The sequence below is a fragment of the Zeus faber genome, assembly GCF_960531495.2.
Source record: "Zeus faber genome assembly, chromosome: 20".
In the NCBI taxonomy this organism is placed as follows: domain Eukaryota; kingdom Metazoa; phylum Chordata; class Actinopteri; order Zeiformes; family Zeidae; genus Zeus; species Zeus faber.
Window position 1 is genome coordinate 17,783,940 of NC_137207.1, and position 23,702 is coordinate 17,807,641.

At 45.7% G+C, this 23,702-nt stretch overlaps 2 protein-coding genes across 5 annotated transcripts in view; both read right to left on the reverse strand.

The window, feature by feature from the left end:
* The window catches only part of LOC307245374 (calcium-activated potassium channel subunit alpha-1-like), an 82,687-nt gene extending 73,583 nt beyond the window's left edge, over positions 1-9,104 (reverse strand). For all 4 annotated transcript variants that reach the window (XM_080020928.1, XM_080020929.1, XM_080020926.1 and 1 more), the window contains exon 1: positions 8,707-9,104. In XM_080020928.1, the coding sequence (XP_079877054.1) occupies positions 8,707-8,946 (240 nt within the window). In that variant the 5' untranslated portion in view covers positions 8,947-9,104. The remainder of the gene's footprint in view (positions 1-8,706) is intronic.
* Positions 9,105-10,381: 1,277 nt separating this feature from the next.
* The window catches only part of LOC307245373 (disks large homolog 5-like), a 35,563-nt gene continuing 22,242 nt past the window's right edge, over positions 10,382-23,702 (reverse strand). Inside the window, exons 19-33 of the mRNA XM_080020925.1 lie at positions 23,445-23,572; positions 23,249-23,332; positions 22,421-22,580; positions 20,590-20,752; positions 20,362-20,495; positions 19,295-19,459; positions 18,487-18,664; positions 17,758-17,906; positions 17,479-17,649; positions 16,619-16,815; positions 16,156-16,299; positions 15,926-16,053; positions 14,899-15,008; positions 12,605-12,714; positions 10,382-11,577 (exon numbers count right to left, since the gene is read on the reverse strand). Coding sequence (XP_079877051.1) covers positions 11,474-11,577; positions 12,605-12,714; positions 14,899-15,008; positions 15,926-16,053; positions 16,156-16,299; positions 16,619-16,815; positions 17,479-17,649; positions 17,758-17,906; positions 18,487-18,664; positions 19,295-19,459; positions 20,362-20,495; positions 20,590-20,752; positions 22,421-22,580; positions 23,249-23,332; positions 23,445-23,572 — 2,125 coding nt within the window. The 3' untranslated portion in view covers positions 10,382-11,473. The remainder of the gene's footprint in view (positions 11,578-12,604; positions 12,715-14,898; positions 15,009-15,925; positions 16,054-16,155; positions 16,300-16,618; positions 16,816-17,478; positions 17,650-17,757; positions 17,907-18,486; positions 18,665-19,294; positions 19,460-20,361; positions 20,496-20,589; positions 20,753-22,420; positions 22,581-23,248; positions 23,333-23,444; positions 23,573-23,702) is intronic.

Here is a 23,702-nt window from a genome sequence, read left to right on the forward strand (position 1 = left end):
GTGTGCCTTCGCCTTGTGAACCTGATGTGACAGTGGGTGCGCTCCTTTTCAGCCAAGACACCTCCCAGGAAGGGAGGAGCAAGGGCTCTCTTACATAGAGGGGGAAACATGTGCTGGCTGTAGGAGACAGCAACAACGTAAAACTGTAAAACTTGACAAAAAAAAATAATAATTTAAAAAGAAGGGCTCATCACCCAGCGAGAGTCTGTTCACTTCATTCCTAGAAAAGAGCCGTTCAAAACAAATCGCATCGTTGGTGAAGGACGTGGTGACGAGAAGTTGGTAATAAAGAGGGACACGCCCATGCCAGGGGGTTATTTTCCGACTGGACACCTCGATTGATTGCACTCTTCACTGAAACATTTCCCTGTCGTTTTATCTCGCGCTTCTATTGGAAAGGCTGCGTAGCCGCCCGCCGTTGAATAAAAATAGACCCCTCGCGCAAAAATAGAGAAATGCCGCGCGGACCCCGCACGACTGACGTGGCCGGTGGAGCCGCAGCAGTGGGATTAACATGGATTTAATAGGAAGCGTGCACTCAGGGGACGCTGCGGCCAGCGCGTCGGGTGGACTTTGACCGCGGTACACGTGTGCGCATTGAAGCGTAGTGGGCATAGCGAACGGTTCGATAACATACCGTGTACCTTGTTCTGCAGTTGTAAAAAAAATATATATATATGAATGAAGAATTTACCGTCATGCTCAGCAGGCAGTGTCCACCGATGCTCCATTGCCCAGACTCTAGGATTAATGCGCAGGTCGGCTACTCTATTAAAATATCTATTAGCTACTAAAGTAAATATTTAATTCGGGGATTTTATATATTGGTGAGGGCCACACTCACAGAGCAAGCATGCCTCTGACAAGTAGGTAATTACATCTCTCCAGCGCTGCACACATGTAAACAAATCATATAACAAAATTGGAATCCTTATCGCAAAGATAGAAAATCAATTTCAGTCCACTCTAAGAGCAGAACAAATAGTCTTCATTACTATACTGCTGCGGCGCAGATAAATTAAATCATGTATGAGACCGTTATTCAGAGTCGGATCAGTCCGCCACGGCTTCGTCCAAACCACAGCGGTTTTATCCAAGGCGGAGATCTTCCATGCTGACCCTAAGATGTCACTTTTCTTTGCAGCACAAGATCTACAGGACGGTGTGCCGCTAGTCACGAAGTTCACATTAAAATACTAAACATTTTTAAAAAAACAACACTATTTTGTAAAAACATGAATATTGCATTCTGGCCACAGACCACATTATCTTATTTTTCAGTTTTGAAAGCAAAATACATATTTCATAAAACGTCCCATATCCAACACCACAGCTGTGTGCTACACGGACCGGACGAGGCTGTTACCTGGCGATGCTTGCTGACGCTGTGCTTGGAAAGAACAAACGGGCCGCTGGAGCATAATCAGTGCGGAGGGACGACACATCTACACTTGAAGCAATTACTCCTGAACCGCCCCGACCCGTGTGGCAACATGGAACCGCTCTGAGAGGGACGCTGCCCGCTCGGCTTTGCAACGGGGCCACGGGAAAACGTGTCGACTCAAATGGGAGGTTCTCTTTTTTCGATAATGATAAGGAACTCTGGAAAACAGAGCATGTGATTTGGACTCTATAACAAACGGATGAGGAGGGGGAAAAAAAAAAAAAAAAGAAAAGAAAAGTAGCTTTCCTCCCTGGGGTGTGATTCAAGCAAGTAAATGAGCCACTTGTAATAATAGCGGAAACTATTGTTTCCGCTATAACTGTTGTTTTTTTTTTTTTCTTAAGATCGAAGATATATCCTTACAACACACGATCAATCCGGAAAAGCATTATCAGAGTATACTGAGAAAAATATAAACCAGGCAGGCGTACAGGATTGTGCGCGGAGCTTCTTTTTAATCAACAGCACAAACGCGTGCCCGGCTGCTTGTTGCTGAATAACCACATCCCTAGTTAATAGAGTTCTGAACTACTGCCTCTTAAATGACACGTGGACCGTATACAACACTTGACCCCAAGCATCCAGCACAGCTATTATATACGGTTGATACTTCACAGCCATAATGAATGAGCGGTGGAAGAGGTTACGGACGCTGAATGGGTTTAATTGGCATCACACTGTTGCCTTCTACCGCGTTAATGACCGAATCTAAAAATGTACCGGGAAAAATGAGCCCGCGATGAATTTTTAATGCCAGAAAAGGCAAAGTTCAAGGATGAATCGCAGCGGCGAAACAAGTCTCTTTGAGTTGTGAGGCGGAGATGCCGGGTTTCATCTTAAGGTGGTCCGCCGCGGATGCCAATTCCGGAAGACGTAAAGCCTCGTTTACATAAATATGAACCGCGCTGATCGTCGACTCAGTTTGGTTTTTGTTGCATGTGTGTCATTCCTGTGATACCAACTATACATCGGTAAAACATTTATACGATGTTATCTTGACATTTTATTTCACTTTATATTTCACGTTCTGTAAATATGGTAATTTATACAGCACGTCTTTTTTGGAGACATTTTGATCCATTGTGCAAGCCTCTAAATTTAGGTTTTGCTATCCAGGCTCCATCTAAAATTGGAGTCCATTTATCAACTTTATAAGCCCCCTTTCCCTGGAAACATGAGAATCATTTCTCAAAGGCTACAAGCACATTAAACACGTGGCTCATGACACAATTGCTAAATTATTCAAGATTATATTAATACACATCACAGGATCTTAATAATGAACTGTCCATTGTCCATAAAGGAAAAAAAAGGGACCATTTCTGGACTCTCAGTTGCAAAATAAGACATCATGTTTCTTATGGTTCGGTCACACCACCGGCGTACATTCATCCGGCTGCAGGGGCGGAGCGACGACAAGCTCACGGCTTCCCGGCGACAAGGAAAGTTGATTCGAATTCACCTGTACGCAAATGAGCAGATTTGGGAGCCAGCGAAAGCCAATAGGAGGGAAGATGCACTCTGAATTGCGCCGATCCTTGGAAAATGGAGGCCTGGACCATTGTATTGTTTATGATTTTTATTTATGATTTTAAGCTATCGATAAAATAAGGAACACGTCATTTTATGTTTCTCCAATAAGGACAATTCTTTATTCTGAGGGTCAGATTGTAAGATTATTTACATAGTTTTGTTTTTTTTGAGAGGTCATCTATTTTGCCGGGCAAAGCGCCCCACCATTTTAATGAAATTCTATCTATATGAATGTATATTAAAGGTGGAAAAGGAGAACGGTTTGAAGTGTTTGGCGCACCCACAGCAGCCAGGTGCACACAAGCCTCGTCGCCGGCGGAGTGACTCTGGCATTAGAAAGCTGGACCTTGCAACATTTCTATCCATACGCTTTCTGAATGGATCAACCCCACCACTGCTTGCACACGGGATGTAGACGGTGGACATCACAACACACTGGTGCAAAGGGCATCGGCGCTCGGACTCGAGTCTATGATTAAACCGAGCCGCGTTGAAAGGACATGGATGAGATCAGACGCTAAATTTAGACTCTGGTGGCAAGCAACATAATTAAGGCCACTGATAGAAATCAGCACAATCAATTCAAAACTGTACAAGACGTGGTAAAGTGCTACCGGTGGTAGTGGAAGGAGAAGCAATTGAACACGTGAAAATCCTTTCACTAAGTCCTATCACAACATGAGGGCTATTTTTATGTAAGAAAAGAAGAGCTCTTTCTTAGAACGGCGTCGGTGGCATTTGTTTGCCTTGGCGATTGACAAAACACCGGCGGTTCTTGGCACTATCAGGATGTTTAACATTTGTGTTAATCTCAGACCCGTTGGATCCCAGATGGTGCAACGACGGCCAGGCTGCCTTGAACTGGGCACATTACGCAATACTGGTTGTTAATGGACATAACTGGCCATGGAGATGGGTGTTTACAGCATTGCTGTTTTTTTATCGTCTTGGATAATAGATTTCATATTTTTTGTTTTAATACTTTTTAAAATATTAATTAGGTATGAAAAAATAAAATACTTCAAAGCATAAATCTTGATTGTCCACCACTGAAACTGCTCAGATTTTCACTTCAGATCAGAGAAGACAAAATGGGATCAAAGTTAACTGAACACATTCAAAGCGACTCATTTCAGTTCTTTACTTATGAATGTTTCATTTTCATGAACATCAAATGAGATAAAGCATTTCTAATTGTATTAAATGTTTCATTCGTCAGACTCACCGGATGTAGATTGTTGGTATGAAGCCTGCCATTGGGCAACTATTTCAGTCCGCATTCTCCTTCCACTATCGGCACGTCACCGTTTTCAAAGTTGCAATTAAAACCAAGTGTGGAGATGGGTCTGGCTGTGTGAGACTAGGTCACCGATGATCACGTGTTTGTCTTTTTAACATGAAAAACTCGTATCACAAAGTCGACATACGACTTTTACCATTTTATGTGACATTTCTTTGCGAGGATTTGGCCATTTTATTGCCAGTGCTCACCTCCCTGCGTGCAAATGTTCAAAACAAGTTCCCACCCGACACTATTCTGCAAGGGCACCACCCACTGCATCCAAAAAAAGTTCCAACAAGACAGGGTTTTTTTTGTTTGTTTTTTTTTCCCTCCCCATTAGCAGAATGACCAGGTTGAGCCGGACCTTTCTCCAGCGCTAAAACAAAGGGAGGAGATGGTTCCGGCTACGCGAGACTATTGTTTGATTAGTGGTTCAACCCAATGCTTCAAAACATTCATGGCATCGCAGACTAAAACCATTAGTGTGGGTGTAAAAATAACACAAAAAAAAAACCAAACCTGCTTGAATGGGAGAGAAAAACAGGGTTTTGCTGGCCAGGGATTGCTACGCTCTTGTGCAAGAATGGGGACAATCCTGTCAAAAAACAGCCACATGGGATTGACACCCTTCAGTTGCACCTGCTCCTGGGTAAAAAAAAAAAAAAAAAAAAAATCCACTAATTCCACACTGCGCCGATTTCCAAAGGCGGAAAACATTGATGTGGCCCCGGTCCGTTGAGGACCAGAGCAGGAACACGACGTCTAATAACATCAACCGGGGTTAGAACCGGGACTATTGACCGATTTTCAGAGAACAATTCTTCCCAACATCAGAGGAGGATACGGCTCTCATCTGACGGATGCTGGAGCTGAGCCCTCAGCGGCTGGAGCCCATGCATCAGTGGCCGACTCTCTCCACGAGCAAAAGCCTCCGAAGTGTAAGGATAAGAGAAGCCTTCTAGCTACAGCAAGATATAACAAATAAAAAACACCTACACAGTCTGAAGCAGTGATCTAACAAGCAAATGAGCAGTTTCTGAGCTGACCACTTATAGTCGCTTAATAATCTGTTGTATGCACTACGTTGATATCGTCCTATATCCCTGAACAACATGGCCACCCTAATAAAAGTTATTAAAGCCATTTACTCCGTCATCATGAAGGAGCAAGAAAAGAATAACGCCCGTCCACATTTCACTTGTTTAGCTAGCTGATGGAGGAAACGGTGGAGCGCTTACGTTGCAGGAAAGCGTCACAAGGCTATTCCAGCTCTCCTCTTCGTAATGACCACTTTGTTGGTGAGATAAGAGTATTTCTGACAGCACCTGATGGCACCATGAGAGTGGGACTCTGCGTACGGTGTTGTTGACGCCGGATCTGATTCTGCATCAGAGGACAATTCCGATCCCCATCCCCCAGCACCTTAAGGGCAGGGTCATTATCACATCCCGCAGCCACCCTTTCTTCATATGTTCCATACACACCACACCCACCCACCCACACACACACACCCACACCGCCTACAGAGTGGCAATATATATCTAGAAACCTTTGTAGATTCCACGTATCTTTTACAATGGACACTGTTTCTTCTATCCAGTCATACCATAGCAGTCATTCACTAACACAGATGTATGATGGGATACGTTTTATTGACGATTCAGAAGAAGCACAGCCATACGACAAACAGCCTCAGAGTCGTGCTGAAGGACAGGCAGCATTACGGGGGCCAAGGGGACCTGGTACTAGGGCTGCGCATCTTCGTTTCATCAACAGTATTCCATCAACGCCATTATGAGTATTGAAACATTCTGTGGCATTCTATATCTACTGTAAGTTGGTATTTCTTAAGCATCACTGAGCCAAGAATAAAAGTACATACTGTATGTGCTGTCATTTTAAATTATATTTCAGAAAATAGATTTTTTTTTTATGATAGTAAGAGATGTTTTTTATCTTAAAGCGGTATATCACCCTAAACTCTGTATTTACGAAATATATAAAGAAAGAAAATTGGTATCCAAGTGAAGTATTGTTCGGATTTAGGAAGTTATTGAAGTCCAAGTTTTCCATAGTATCGGTGCAGATGTAGATTATGTGAAACGATAAAAGTGGCGATCTACTTTACATCTGATCACATCAGCAAACCAATTATCAAAGCTCCACGGAAAGAACAAACACACTAAACATGTCTAACTTTGTGAGTCTAATGACATGCACCGCACAGACTGGGTGGGGGTGGGAGACGTTGCTGCAACACAATCTGCCACATCCCAAAGCATAGACAATTGCATAAGGGGAATCTTTTCTTTTTTTTTTTTTCTCTCTTATGAAATACTTTTGCTTGCTAGTTGCTTAGCAACAACAACAAAAAGACCTGATTCATATGGCATATACTGTACGCACCTGACACTGCATTTCTGACATTATTAGGGCAGCGGCAGAGGGAGGTGGGGGCGGGGGCAGGGAAACGGGAAGACAGAGGAGGAAGATGCATGGCGCAGACGTGACAAAATGGAGCAGCGGAGAAGAAAAGTAAGAGGTAGGAAAGGAAGTGATTAAAAGTGAGAGGACGACCACCCACCCCCAACCTCATCTCTCTGGCAGCTTTCCAGAGAGATGGAGCTACAGGTTGATTCACCATCTTTGGGCTCAGCAGCTTCCCTTCGCAATAACCCGACAGCTATTGCTTTCAGAAGAACTGGAGAAAATGGGTTGAAATGTTTGACCGAGGTTAGATTGCAAAAACGACTCAATATCACAAGCGGCAAACATGGACTCGGTAAAATAAATAAAAACTGGCAGTAAGTGAATAGAAATCTCATAGATATTGCAACAAAACAGATCTCTCTCCCCCTGGAATATGGTTAAGGCCATATCCTTGGCGTGGCATCTGCAATTTCCCCGCTTCCTTCCTGTCTGTCTGTCTGTCTGTCTGTGAACGAATGTCAAATGCATAGAATAGTGAGAAATAGGGTACCCCACCTCTGTACCTAAAGTATCTTGTGCCCGGTGACCACCTAAAAGCTCTGCAAGGTTGAAAGGGCCCTGAATAGTCTTTGAAAAACAAAATGGCTTCCTCGCACAAACGCAACGCCGCCCATCGGCCCCTGAAATAAGGCCTGGGCAGATGGCGTCTGGACAATTTGACTTTGGAATTTTGCACGCCGCAAAAATGCATATCCACTTAGCCGCCCACCTCAATGGTCTCAAACTGCACGGCGGGGGATTACGTCGCGGGGCATCAGCGCTGACCCGCGCGCGGCCCTGTTCAGGATACACACGGCGGGCGGAGCGCCGTCTCTTGGACGCCCGGGCCGCGCGTGACGCGTTGCGGCAGCTGGCCCCGCTCGGTGGCACCCACTGCCACCGACTATTTCGGACTTCTGGAACCTGGTCAAACACCAGCCGTGCCGAGCGGGTCGCCGTAAGGGTCGGGGGTTGAAAACGATTTTCTCCAATAAAAATAATCACAGTGAACAACGCAGAGGGCGAAAATGCCCCCCGCCCACTCCTGCCGAGCGACAGGTTGGCCAAAATTTGTGCCTGACATTGTGATGTCACCCACCCACAAGACCATCCACGCCTCCCCATCGAACAACACTGTAGGTCAGTCACTTCAGATTTGTGGGTCGGTCCAAATCGGGGCTAAAAATACGGAGGATAAAATTTAAATATAACCGTTAATGTGCTGCGGGATATGATCAAACATAATCTTGTGCCAAGTGGTTCTGTTGGAGCAAGGATCATAACAAAATACGCCGCGGTGATTAGAACAACAAGTTGATGTTACAAGCCGCCTGTCTGGAGATCACTGACACCTCCTCGTACGGAACTGCAGGAATACACTGGAATAAACACCAACCATCAACAGTGACAGCTCGTCACGCAGCTCGTATCCTTTTAATAAGTGTCTGCTTGTGGATTTTGGGACCTTTGGGATTTGATGTGCAGTCCAGTCATTGTATTTGGTGTGAGTGTATTTTAAATGGCTTGTAAAGGGGTCGGCGGTGGAAAGTAAAGCTAAGTACAAGTACTTACATTAGTGTAGTTATTAGTACATTTTTCAAGTAACTGCACTTTGCATTTTTCCAAGAAAATATCTATATTTCTAACTTTACTCAACTGTAACACAATCACATTACTTCAAGTGTTCTGTTGTTTTTAATGAAAATCAGGGACTGGATCCACCCAGCTGCTGATTTAGGATTGCTCGTCTCATCAGGTGCACATCATTATAAACGAGTGCTTTACTGTAGATTGGAAACGGGACGTGCATGCAAAAGTGAATTTAATGCAGCACTGCAGGCTCCGCCGTGCGTGTACTTTTAGTAATATAAATGAAGTAGTTATAGACCCTCCACCGGACGCCCGCGTGGTACTTTTAACTCCCACCGGGACGACCGCGTGTGATTGGCGGGACGGCGGACGCGCACCACGCCATTACCTTCTTCTTGGCGTTGCAGTGGCAGCACACGGCCCACAGGTACTTGAGGGTCCGCCACAGCAGGATGATGAACAGGCCCCCGAAGAAAGTGACCATGGACGAGGCCAGGAACGCCCACCACATGCGCTGGCCGTTGCTGTCGCAGGGCACGTCGGACGACAACTGGATGATCACGCTCACGGGCCTGTTGCCGGACATGTGGACGGGCGGGTCCGGGTTGTACTTGCTGCTCTTCGGCATCGCGGCGGCGGCGGGGAGGGAGGGACAGAGGGTAGCAAGGGACCAGGGACTAGGACTCCTCGGATGCTTCGGGGAGCTCCAGCCAGCGCCCCCTGCCCAGCGGCTCAGCCATGTCGCGCCATCCACCTCGCAGCCCTCGGCGCTCGCATCGGGATCGATGAAAAACAAACAAATTAAATAAAACGGGGGGGGGGATCAAATTTAAAAAAAAAAAAAATCCGGTCGGTGCTCCTTCGACGCGCGAACGAATGAACGAAATTATATTTAAAAATATATATACATATGAATATCACATTGAATTAAATTTCCGGCGGTTGAAAATCTCCCCTTTCGTCCAGCGGCGCCTTCCACTCACTCCGGCGCCTCGTCGGACGCGCCGCTACTTCCACTGGAACCGCCGACCCGCCGCCCCTCCCCGCCCCCGGGGTCTCCGGTCCGTGTATCCCGCGTTCCTCCCCCGACGACACAGGGGGGACCCCCCGTCTCTCCGCGCGTTCAACGTCGCTCCGTGAAAATAAACGCGCTTGGCGTCTCCCGAGCTCCGGCGGCGGACGGTCCGTCGCGTCGCCGTGGGAAGAGCGCGTCGGGCGTACAGGTGGGGGAAGGGGGGCGGGGCCTGGCCGCGCCGCGCACTTGTGGGCGTGGCCTCAACTTTGGAGGACGGGCGCCATGGTAACAGGTGGCTGCGTTCGATCGTCGCCGCCGTTCGATTTGCCCTTATTTTGGCAATGGGGTTTTATTCATTTATTTTTAAATTTTATTGGGAACCTATGATCAAATGGAGCTGATTTATTTAGATAATTGTATTCCTAATGGTAAAACGATTATTAAAAAAAAAAAAAAAACACACATTTATAAAGATATATCATTATTTTTGTCACTAATAATATAACAACACAACTGAAGCACCGGGTCGTAAAAACACTTTCCCCATGGTCGATTTGAGGCGAGAGGAATTAGTCTTCTTTTGACAACGCCAACAAAAACAAATGCACTAAAACGTACTTGATCACTTTATTTATTGTAATTTGGGTTTAAAGTCAGGGTCCAGGGCGTGTGCAGTGCGTGATTGGTGCCACAGAAGGAAAAAAACAGCTGCAGGGTCTGAATAAAGCAGTGATTTACTCTCCCTGGTGGACAAACTCTGTATCGATTGCCCAGATGTAACGTGCGGCGACACACCCCCCCCAAAAAATAATGAACAGGACCATTTATGAAGTATGGCGACAGGACATTTGTTCTGCACTTCAAGATGACTCAGCGGTGGTCATATGTCGAGGCGAAAAGATGCATCAAGAGCCAAACTTTGATATGCTTCAATATGTTCCGAAACTTTAAAACAAGCATGCTTTGCGTGATTTATTTATTTGTCTATTTCCTCAGGCTCTTTAAATGTGTTGAAGAAGAAAAGGAAAAAAGGGACAGACACATGTACTTCATTAAATGTATTTTAATATTTGATACAAATATTAAACTTAATTAGGGAAGCAACGTCGAACTGGACCGTTTAATCCAACCTGATTAAATGAAATGCTGACATTATCTAAAGTAAAAGAGAGAGGTTTGTAAATCATTTTAGTCCACTGTGAATCAGAAATGAAATATCCCTTCTTAAATAATACACTTCAGAAAGAAGAGCAACAATATCTATCAAGTTTGGCAAAAAAAACAAAAAAACAATAATAATCAGTAGAAGTCGTACTGATACCCCCGTACAGTGAAACCGTCGTACCGCTTGAGTCATTGGAAACTGGTAGCTTACCATCGAGAAATGAAAGGTTAGGTATCATGGTGTAAATACCTACATTGTTTGGCACAACAGTACGTTTTGTGACTGAAATGATATTAGAATAGCAGTGCCACTGCAAACTATTAAAAAGACAAAATAAACAAATAGACTCAACTGCAGCAGAGTGGAAGAAGCACATTTTGCCCCCGATTTTTCGCTACAAAAACAGGAAGACTAGGAAAAAATAAAAAAGTAAAGTGTATTGGAAGATAGCTACATTTATATAGTTATAGGCTCGGAGGGCCTATATCTTTGATTATATTAATCAAAAAAGGTAGAAAACAAAAATAAGAAATTGGAAAGATGATGTTCTGTGCTGTCCTGCATCCATTCATTACTTGGGTTGGACTCTTGAAGGAAAATAATAATAATAATAATAATAATAATAATAATAATCATCTCGGGACATAATGGAATAAGAGGAGTACCACGAGTTACCGGGAAAAGGAGAACATTCAAGTAAGCCTGACGTATAGCCTGACAAAACACTAGTGTAAACAAGTCTATCTGTAGTGCGTCACTATTGTAGTGGGATTATTTTATTTAATAACATCAGTGCCGTTCCAAACCTGACATTGCTGGTTGCGTAGTGTGAGGGCGGTCGTGGAGGACCGCCCAAAACGTACCGAGTCGCTCCGCACACCGTGCTGTGCGTCAATAAAACCCTTCTCTACAGTGCTGTGACGTGCGGTCCGGGGGAGGGTGGAGGGGGGGATGGCGGAGGGCGGAGGAGCGCCTCTACGGGGGTCCGTCTGGAATCCAGAGAGCCTTGTTCTGCTCCTGCTCCACGATGCTGACGATCTGAGTGCAAATGTAGGACAGGCTGCCTCCTTGTGCCACACCTGAAAGCCCAGGACACACGGGTTAAAGCGGCCGTCGTGCAAAACATGTCCATCGAGTTCAAGTTCAAGAGATTATTTGTCACATACATATACATACGGTCATACATATATGCAGTCAAATGTCGTGACACCCGGTGATTACGCACAATAAGCTCTATAAGCTGTAAAAATATTAAAAATTCTAAAATGTGCGTAGTCGACACGAGGTGCTCGCGCTGGCGGCCGTTTAAGTACATCAAAGCACCCACGCCCCCCCTCCCTCCCTCCCTCCCTCCCTCCCTCCCCAGCACTGTTGCTCCACCCTCCCCTTTCCCATCAAATGTCCACGTAGGCTTGGAAAGAGCAAGAGCAATCAAGGGGAGGCGCCTGGACCCTTGGGAGGAGAAGATTTAGGGCCGGCTCTTGTCAGCGTCATTCTTATTGGAAACAACGGGAAATATCAACAGACCGACCTTGTGGGGGGCGTCCATTGAAAAGAGCTGATCTATTGTGAGGAGTAATGATGATTGAAAATTGTTTGCTGAGGAATAGCCGTGACCCTTCAAGGTCTGAATTGATGACCCCCAAATCAGAAAATAAGTATTTTTTATTAAATGCATTTTGCATTTTGTTATTGTTACTAATTGGCCTCCTATTAATGTAAAACACTTTGAGTTGCATGTTGTGTATGAAACATGCTATATGAATAATAATAATAATTATTATTATTATTATACTTTATTAACTGTCTGCCTTAATGAATACAGCAGAGTGGATATTCATTATCGGCCATTTCGGACACAGCTCAAGTGTTTTTATACGTCCCTTTATTTTACATACGATTTATTTGAGTTTGTGATGTAAAGTGTAAAATGTATTAATATTATTATTATTATTATGTGATCGTAGACCTGCACACAACAGGTGAGATGGAGATTAGTTCCCTCTGGGAAAACAAGAAAAACAAGAAAAAAAAAAAAAAAAAAAAAAAAAAAAACATTTCACCAACTTCCGTCAGTCAGTCAGATTTAGGCTCCCACCATCCCACCTGTGAAGAAGCGGCTGTAGTCCTGCTCGACCTTCTGCGCCGCCTCAAACTGCTCCTTGGAATGTTTCTGCGAGACTTTATCCCGCAGGTACTGAGGATCCTTCTGCTCTCTGGGGGACGGGGAACAAAATCACCTGTGAGCACCCTGTCAAGATCTGACTCCACCGGAGTTCAGAGCGTTCGAATTCGGGTGCTGTTCCACGGCAGGAAAGATGTTAAAAAAAAAATATATATATATATATATATATATATATATAAAGCCGAACAGACATTGAACTGTCAGTTTTCAGTCAAAATGATTGAAGCTCCACCACGTTCCCTGAACTCTCACCGAGACATTTCATATCCGTCTCTCCATTTCGAGAACGGCCGTGCCCTTGCACTCCCTCTCTCGACGTCGACGCGTCTGGACTCCTGTCAAACCTCGACGGGGACAGCGATGCGACCGATTTATCAGCGCGAACGGGTCAGCCGAGTCTCCGCCACATCGGGTTCGTGTAAATAGAGAAGACTTTTTAAGAAAGCGGAGGCTGTTTGCCGTGCAGCTCAGCAGGCCCCATGGGCTGTAGAGCCAGAAACACAGGCTTTGTATTTGGACAGTCGTCATAGTCCTTGACTCTCAGAACTGACTCTAAGCGACAGATTTGTGCATGTAAGGTACAAACAATGGACCTAAATGGAACGGTAGTACGTTGAATCAACAAACCGGGCACCGTGAGTTTACGCTCGTTTTAAAAAGAAAACACCCGGATTACGTAGACACAGAATGCCAAAAGCTTTCCCAGAGACACATCTCCACGAAGCAACGACTTGAAAAGCAAACCTAGAACCACGCCCGTCGGTGCCTTCCAGAGGATAAAAGTAGCCACAATCTATGTCAGTGCGTGTGTGTGTGTGTGTGTGTGTGTGTGTGTGTGTGTGTGTGTGTGTGTGAACGCGTGTGTGTGTGTGTGTTTGTGTGTGTGTGGTGGGGGTGGACAGGCAGTATTTTTTAGCCGCCTACGCTGGGGAGTGGAACCACGGGGGCCGGCGGGCTTCTCCCCGAGACAGCTGGCACTCAGCTGATGACAGAGGAGGCTTAGCAGCCAGCGGAGCGCACGCGTATGGACGTGTGCACACACGGGAAGAGAAAGCCTTCTTCCCCTGGCCCGCTGTGTGTGTGTGTGTGTGTGTGTGTGTGTGTGTGTGTGTGTGTGTGTGTGCGCGCGCGCGCGCACACACGCGCGCGCTTCGATGAACAAACAGGACCTCGGTGAGGGCGCGGTCGACGATTAGCAGATTAGGGAAAAAGCAAAGCCCGGGGATCTTTGAATCGCCATCATCCGATGGGAGCCCGGCGGGCGGCGGAGGAGAGGAGGAGGCGGCGGCTGCGGCAGCTGGACAAATGGAATTACCATCGGATCAAATTTGATTAATTCGTTTTTGGATGTGCCCGCGACGAGGACCGCCGATAATAAACCGAGCGACAAATTAACGGGAAAAATGCCCCCGCCCCCCCACCCCGGCTTTGAGGGAGAAATAACGATAGAGACGAAGAAAGATCATTTAGGGTAATGACTCCTGGAGGGAGCGATGGAGGCAGCTTGTTGTGTTTACCACAGGAAATCAGGGCCACCAAACCGTGTCCCGAGTCATTAATCAATAGCGATTGTTCATTATTTAGCATGAAGAGGTGGCCTTGGTGTGTTTCTTGGGGGAAAGGAAAGTTACAAACACCCACTGGGCGGTGGCTTTGATGTGGGGTTTATTCCCTCCTGTACTTGGTGACATCTATGGGTGCAGTTCATCTGGTAGTTCGGGAAACGCCTTTTCTAAATGAAACAGTTCCGTTTTTGGTCCCCCTCTTGTGATGTAATTCACATCACTTCCTGTGTGACAATGAACTCTGAGCAGCTGTAGCAGACCCCAAATATCAGAAAACAGCGACACAAGAGTCACGAAGGATTCGCCCGTGGCGAACAAATTCGCGGAACCTTGGCGCCGGCCGTCGCAATCTGCAGATTCACGCATATAAAGAGCAATGCGTCCAAACGAGCTCTGAACCGACTCTCCTGCGACCGAGGGTCGGAAAACCTAAATGAGTCCTTTTACGGAGCGACTCGTCAGGAAGCCAATCACAAAGAAGAGACGAGGTTGGAGAGGATGGTTGAGCACGGCCATATAAGGCAAGCTCGGTCGGCTTTTAACCGTCAAAAGACAATTTATAGGAAAATCATATATTTCGACACGTATTGGGGAACAGGAAAGACAACAGAGGAAAACAAACATCAACAGAGAGACAGGGCTCTACTCACTTTATCTGCTTGGCATTTTTGTAGCGAATGAATATGACGATTGGGTAAATGCGAACGCTGTGAAGCCGCTCGATGGCGTGTGGAGCAATGTCAAGTAAACAGTGACAGTCCTACGAGAGAGAACGAAAAACAAGAGTTTGGAATGGTGGATGAGGTCAAGCGTGATGTAACCATAACCAAAAAAAATTAATTAATTAAAAAATAAAAAGAAAGGAGAAGGTTGTTTTGCTGCCCGGATTAACATAAGTAGACAGATACGATGGAAAATCGATGTGTTTACCTGTTCAACTATGCATCCGTTAAAAATGTGTTCATGTTCTTTCATATATATTTTAACAAGGTTACTACTGATATTTGGTCGAGCTACCTTCGGCATCTCAACGATTTATGCCACCAGATCTTCTCAACATTCTCTTTAACTCAACAGGGTACCTTCTATAATTAAGGCCAAGGTTTCTTATGCCGAATAAGCCTGTTAGGAGGGCTTGTTTCAACAGTTTTAAGACATCGGCATCATCCCAATAAATCGCACCGTGGGCAAGAGAATATCCAGCCGAATGATCAATGCCAAAGGTGCTCAGGCTACGGCGCAACTGCATGAATAAAACCAACGTATCAGGATTTTTATTTGAAGCCGAAATGAATCATACCGTATGTTTTAAGGGATTTTAATTTGGCCCAGTCATTAAAAATGCATTTTCATTCTCAGTTAAATGAATAGCGAGAAAGGACATCTGTTCCTCATCAAAAGTCCAAACTTCAAATCAAGTCTGAATCTAGTTCATGATATAAATGAAGAATTAAAAAACAAAACATGAAATCAATCCTCACAGGCGCCCGAAGGAAAACATTAAATATGCCGGGATGAGGCCAGAACACCCACACACACAAGGTTTTCCTTAGATCAGTGCAGCACCAAATAATTTAACTCTTGACAGCAGCGGCCAGCGCTCCGGTGCTCAGGAGGTAATACAGAACTACATACGGATTATATTCCACACAGACGGATTTGGGGAGATGAATGTACCCGCTCTGTGATCTCCTTGATGGAGGCGACGGTGGTCACGTCGAAGTGGCCACTCCTCCGCTTGTAGTCGATGAAGACGCAATCCTTCACTCCCCTCTCGATTGCCTGCTGCGAGGCCTTCATCACCTCTGCAAACCAAACATATCATATGAAACAACCAAACCCCCCAGGGGAATAAAGGAAATCAAAGAATGATGTGCGGTAAGATATGACGATGAATGGGAGATTACCGGGCAGGCAGCGACAGAACTTGTCAGGAGACCCGTTCACCAGCATGTCCTTGCTGGCCTCCACCAGCGGCCCCAGAACCAGCACCGGTCTGGGGTATGAGCACTCCACCTTCTGGACCCGCTGGTAGGCCAGGCACAGACCATCTACATGTGTTTTATATATAAAAAAAATATATAAGAAAAAGTAAAAAAAAGAATGTTTTGTTTACAAATGGCTGCCAGTCACGCATCACTCTGAGGGGGGGTTATTTTGCAATAACTGGCTGGCTGCAAAAATCCATATTATCAGAAAATGGATTCCAAATGATTGCATAGATAGTAGGCCACCAACGGAGTCCTATTTGAAAGACTAGTTCAATGTTACAAATATTGGCATATATTATATATTTTTATTTCTTTTCTTCCCCTCGTCATTATAAAGCTTTCCACATCATCCAGCTCTGGTTACGTAGAGACGTCTAACCCTCGGTGAAGGGCAGGGAGTCGGTGCTGATGGCGTCCAGCACAACCAGGTCCTTCCCGTCCTTGGACCCGCTGCGCTTGTGCTTCAGCCTCCTGCGGAAGAAGGAGCGCCTGGCAGCGGCGGAGAGGCTCCTGCCAGCGCTGCCGTCGTCCTTCATGTCGGGCCCGCCGGTTCTCCGGCAGAACTCCTGGTCCAGCCTTCAGGGGGTGGCAGAGCACGGGGACACACACACACACACACACACACACACACACACACACACACACACACACACACACACACACACACACACACACACACACACACACACACACACACACACACACACACACACACACACACACACACACACACACACGAAAAGCAAATTCCACGCTCTTAAGACCTTTTTGAAACTACAGCAAATGTAAAAAATACATTTCAACAATTATAATACAAGGCAGTTTTGATAATTATTTTAATAATTTGATAATTATATATATATAAATAAGAGAGACAGAGAGAGAGAGAGAGAGAGAGAGAGAGCGAGAGAGAGAGAGAGAGAGAGAGAGAGAAATAATTATTTTATAATAATATTACTATTATTTCTATTTAATTAATTAATTATTTTAATTTTTGTTATTATTTTAAAATGTCAGTAAGCTTTTTTTAATTTATTTTAAATACAGGCACAGAAGAAGCTTTGAGTGGAAGCTAATAATTATAAAGCGTAATTGTCAACATGGGAAAGGATTATTCTGAATCTGGAGGAGAAGTGTTCTGATGGTAACGTAACAGAACGGGATCGACATCTGGATTCGTTCAAATCGATTGATCGATTGATGATCAGTGACGGGTCATGACGAGCAGATTGAACTTACATGTATTTGGAAGGGACCAGTCCCTTCCCGAGCTTCTGCCCGTTCTCGTCGAGCTGCCATGCCGTCCAGTATCCAAAGCTGCCGTTGGGAAGCGTGTCCTCCACGTACAGGATGTCGTCCTTCTTAAAGCTCAGCTCCTGCTCCACCTCCCCCACCCGCTCATAAAGTGCTCTGACGGGAAGGAGGCCACACATATCCTCCGTATTCTCACCTTCGTGTTCAGTAATAACTGGACAAAAATTAAACAGACAACGGCTGTAGAGGACCGTGTAAAGTTACCTGATGAAGAATCCGTCCCCGGGGGAATCTTTGAGCTGGGAAAGCTCCTCCACAAGGTGTTGGACTTTAAACGTCACCGCTTCCGCCGGCTTCAGCATTTCCAGGTAAGCTTCTTCCACCGTCTTATTTTTCATGCTCACACCATTGTACTTTTTTTTTTTTTTTAAAACACAACGCAGGCAATTCATATACTTTTCTATCCATCAACTATTTGTACCATTTGTGTTATACACTAGTAAAGTACTTAAAGCATAGTCCATCATAGCTTGTAGTCAATACCAGGGGGTCCCAAACCTTTATCTCTCCCTTGGGACACTAAGCTAAAAAATAAATAATAATAATAATAATAATAACACATAATATAAAAAAAAAAAAATAGATAGATACATATAATATATATATTATATAAAAAAAAAATTCCAGTCATGTTAAAACAATTTTAAGCTTATTTTCTGCTTATAATAAACAACCACGTGGCATATCTCACAACATACCAAAACATAATCTCAATCATTAATGGAGTCAATATATTTTCTATAAAATGGAAAATGAAAAAGTTAAAAGTGGAAAACAACAGCAAAAAAAGAAAACCGTTGCTTCAGATACCCCCTGGTATTGACTACGAGCCAATTCCTTACAGGACCCCTAGAGGGCCACAGAGCACAGTTTGGGAACCCCTGGTCTCCCCTGCTTGGAAATATTGCATGGCAAACCCGGCCCCGCCTTCACCTCCAGGATCAGGTCTCCGGGGAGCAGGCCGTCGGGACACTGGGCGGGGCTGTCGTCGTCCAGACTCTCCACGTAGATCCCGTAGAGGTTGCCTCCGCAGATCTGAACGCCCAGCTCCGCCTGGGTCCGCTTGAGCCTCACCAGCCGGGAGTCGGCCGCCCTGCGGGAGCCGGGCAGCCTGGAAGCAGGGGGCAGGTTAAGAATGACACACCGTCACCCGGATCTTCGGCCGTCACTGAGGTTAGAGGCGTCCAAGAATCGGAGGGCTTTGCTTTTCTCCCCGAATCTGAGTAAATGACCCTGGAGTTGGGAGTCACTCCATAAATCGGGCGAATCTTCGACACGGACTGAAAATCATGAGCGAGCGCTAAATTGAAAGCGAGGCAAAAGCGGTCCATGACTCATACCAAACGTGACTGGCGCGACGCTTTTCAGTCCACCAAAATAAACAATTTCGACAGAATGAAATAATTCCGTTCACGACTCGGAGCCGAACCGACTCTTCTGACCCACGTTTGGGAAGTTCACCGGTGAGCGAGGGAGGATGAGTCACTCAGTAAAAGGTCTTTTACTGAGTGACTCATCATGAACCGAATATCAAAACAATTAAAAAAAAGAAAAATCAGTTTTTACTTTCAGTGAGAAACTTGAGCTTGTTATTATGAACGCAGAGCTTCCACTCTGCTGGGACTGACCAATTAGACAAACTGGTGCAGCCTTGCAACTTTGATCTTGCAACACCAGAGCTAGTTTCCGCCGTTTATTTATTTCGAGCGGAAATAAACCGAAAACCTTTTCACCTCCGTACCTGAAGGAGCTGTTGGGGCTGGTGGCGGGGGTGGTCTGCTTGGACGGAGGGGTGATGGTGCCCTCGTCCTGCTCGCTCAGCGCGTCCACGGCCGGCCGGCTGTCCGGCGTGGCGCCGCAGCCGCCCTCGGGGGTCGGCTGGTTGCTGACCGTCTCCACCCGAGAGCTGAGGGCGAGACGGGGATAGATCCACAAAGAGAGAGAGAGAGAGAGAGAGAGAGATGATCCATAAACTACCGTCGCAGGGTATGGCTGCATATAGATAGGCTGCACATATCTTCATGCCGTTGTCTGGGGCAATCCACTATTTAAGGTTTTTATTCTTTTCATATAGCAACACCCTGAATAATGATAATAATTTGACTGACACACGAAAGAGCACAAGCGAGAGTGGGAGTACGACGAGGAGGTAAAATTAATGATTCCTGACCTTTCCTTCCTTTCACACTTTACAGTCTTTGCATGTTCAGCTGCTTTGATCTCAAAACACATGAATTTTCCACAGGCTTTAGGGTGGAGGTTGGAAATATCTGAACCAAGATTAATCAGCGTGAAGTCTATGACTATGACCATGAGTGACTAATCGCCTCTCAAATAAGATGCAAAACAGGGCTCCGCCGGGGATGAAAACATGACTAAACACAGTCTGGAATTAGACAGGACTACATCTAAATTAATTCTCTTTACTTCCTTCTCTCACCGCCGTTGCAGAAGTAGTGGTAGTTTCTAACTGTGCGTTTCGGTTAAACCTGAGGAGCGCGAAAGTGTGTAAGCCCTGTGTGCAGGGAAAACATTATTTTTGCTTTTTCAAGACTTTCAAACTATGAACTTTTTTTTGGTATAATAATGGTAATTCACTTATCCTCCCAAGATTAATTCCGATGACTTCACAGAGAATAACGCTCACAGACGTCTTGGTTGACCGACAGAACCACCAACAAAACATGTGACCAGTGCACTCAACCCTATTCAAAACAAAACACGGTATACCTAAACTAGTAGATTGTTAAATTACGACGACACAAAAAGTAGCTGGCACTGCCAAAACGCGCCGAACATCCTGGTTACCCAGAGCGGGAGTGGTTTCCCAGCTGCACCATGTGAGGGTTGTACTGAGCCAAGATGGCCACCGTGTCGCACTGCTGCCCGATGACCAGCCGCGCCTGCTGCTCGGTGGCGTTCCGCAGGTTGATGCCGTTGTACTGAAAGGGAATAATAATAATAATATATAACAGGGGAATCGTTTCCGCACCGGAGTTCCCTCGAGGAATTTGGATGGGATTGGGGACGGCGTACCTCGAGGAGCTGGTCTCCGTACTCCAGCCGCGCCTGGTGGGCGATGCTGCCGGCCGTCACCTTGGAGACGAACACGCCGCCGTGCTCGCCGCTCACGATGGAGATGCCCAGGGGCTCCACCCCCTTCTGCACCGTCACGTTACGGGGTTCCTCCAGGTACGGCCTTTTGGGAGGAAGGAGGGGAAATGATTAAATAACATTTCCACGAACAGCAGTGTAATGTAATGTTCAGATGAGAGGGAAAAACACAAATACTGCTGGGGACAAATGCCGGATTTGGCAAAAACAAACTTTCAACATCAAATATTAACAAACATTTAACCCTTTTAAAATGATTTAATTGTGTTGTATGTGGGACCAGTTGTGGAACGGGAGTTGGGAAGTGGGAATAAAATATCCAAAAATAAGATAAGATAAGATAAAGATACTTTATTAACCCCCAAAGGGAAATTCCAGAAACGTTCACCCCAAATGGGAAAAATGTGTTCTTATTATTTATTGTATTTGATTCTTGAATTCAATTCCTGAATAAATATAAACAATTTAATTCAACATCAAATATAGAGTTATTAAAAAAATAATAATAATTTAAATGGATTTGTACTGTGCCGTCTGAATAAATCAAGGCAGGGAAGTTCCGAGGGTTTTGATTTTTCAGGGTTTCGACAACTTCTCCAAAATAAGAGCCGTGTTCCTTGTTTTTGTGGAGCAGAGTTGGCAGAGACGTGCGGAGGGCTCCCTGCGCTCCCAAACCACCGAGTCTGAGTCACGCCATCATGCAAGATGCAACAGTACTCCGAATAAAACAGAGCGAGCATGAAAGAATGATGACTTGCCAGGGATTGCATCCCCTGCCGTGCATTGCCAGAATTTTACACATCGGGGACTCATCCACAGCCGCCTCGGAGCTGAAACCAATCCACCTGCTGTTCACCATTTATGATATAGAGAGAGTTGAATGCCAAGTCAATATAACACTGCAGTGGTTCCCAACTGGTGGTTCTTGTTCCAAAACTGGATCGCTCACCCACTTCTGATGGGTTTAGACGTCCATTTCTTAAAAAATATATACTTTTCTTTTTTTACTGAATTTGTACTGAATTTCCGATGCTCTGCTTTTATTTTGAAACATTTATTTTGCATGTGGCCGTCATGATGACTTTTTCAGATTGTCACTCGCAATCAACCTTTCCATATAGGACTGTTTTTATCAGCAGTATTGTGGATAAGTGTCCTATCAAATCATTTTGAATAGTTTGAATGTTAAATTTTATCTGGGTCGTGACTTAAAGACTATGGACAAATCTGGATCTCGAGCCAAGAAGCACCGCTTTGGCTCTACATGAACCATATAGTTCCAATACGGAGGTCTAATTTTGGCGTTTGTTATTAGAAGCAAACCATGAAAACATGCGTCCTCACGGAAACGACGGCGTTTTTTTTTTTGTTTGTTTTTATTATGTTTTTTTTAATCCGAGCGACAACAAAGCACAAACCTCAAGGTTCTCAAAGAGAAGAACTGGGGCTTAGCTGCCACCGGGAGTCTGACAGAGGATGAGTTACAAGACAGATATCTGAGAGAGAGAGGGAAAAAAGACAGATAGGAGGAAGAGAGCGTGGACGGGAGCGAGAGGAAGGGAGGACAAAGTGAGAGATGGTGAGTCCGTGTCAGCCGCTAATGATGCGGCGCGGGGGCCCTCACGGTGTTGCTTAACGTTTCATCAGAGCGGCGGAGACAGTAGTCGAGACAAATAGGTTGGAGGAGACACATTGGTGTTCCTGGAGGATGGCTGAGGTGGGTGAGGCGAGCGTTGGAGGGTGGGGGTCCTACCTATCCTTCCGCCTGTCACCAACCGGAGCGGGGCTGACCGATATCCTGGGCTGGGTGGAGACGGAGCCCTGGGATTGGCCGCTGGCGAAGGACGACGTCTCCAGGTTGACAGGGGAGAGCGGGGGAGTCGGGCTGCTGCACTCGGAGCGGGAGAGCGAGCCTGCGGCCGCCATGCAGGTTAGTAGAACAGACGGTCATTCATATGAAAAACACATAACTTTTAGGGTGGGGGTCAGGGCCGAAACATAACCTACACACTAAGTTTGCGGATGCACCAGCTGCAGTACCTCTGGTTACAGCAAGAAACGGCAGGAGATTGTGCAAAATTCTAGAGGTTATATGTCACATACATATACATACGGTCATACATATATGCAAGCATCCCAAATCTCTTGTATCTTAAATCCCACGTATAATTTATTTCATCCCTTATATTAATCTCTTCAACCCATCATGAGGGTAGAATTTCAAGCTCGTTTACACACGTTTATTTACTTTTTTTCCTCTGTCTCTACCCTTTCTCCTCAGAGCAATTCAGTCCATTTAATTATTTTCTTTTTCCCGTACAATAACACGTCGCTCAACAGCTGACATGTTTGTTTGTGATTGTCTCTTGCAGACAGATTTCATTCTGCAAACAAAATCAGATTTGCTCTCTACTTTCCCCTGTGGCGTCATGTGGTATTACCTCCACAGGAACGCCGGAGCTCACTTTATTTGCACGGCCAGACCGTGCGTTTGCAGTGCGTAGGCCGGTGCGTTCGGGTTCAGCGTACTTGTTTAGGGAATGTTTCGGCCCTTTAGGCTCTCTCGCTCTAATGAGTGTACCTCGGTCGGATCCGGCGGAGCGGGGATACCGCACTGGGGGGATTTTGATGCGCTCCGTCCTCAACTGCAAAGCACTCAAAGAACCTTTATGTAATGAGGCAAAAAATAAGAATAATAAAACAACAGGAGGACGGCGGTGAGGCAGCGCACACCGTTCAAAGCGACAGAATGATATTTCGGGGGCTTCAGAACGTACCCAGTCGAGCTCCGGAGGGCAGGGAGTTGGTGCTGTGCGGCGGCTGGCTGTGGCTCGATTCGGGGAAGTCTGCGACTGGCTTGTGGCTCAGGTCCAGGCTGAGGCGACCCTGGTGCTGCGGACTGGGACTAGAAGCAGGGAATTTTATTCTTTTTTTTTGAAGGAGAACGCTAAATTAGTTCCCCGGCGGCTAATTATCCAACTCGAGTGCGACACCAAAACTCGCCCTGCGCCATCTGTTTACGAAATGCAGGGCAG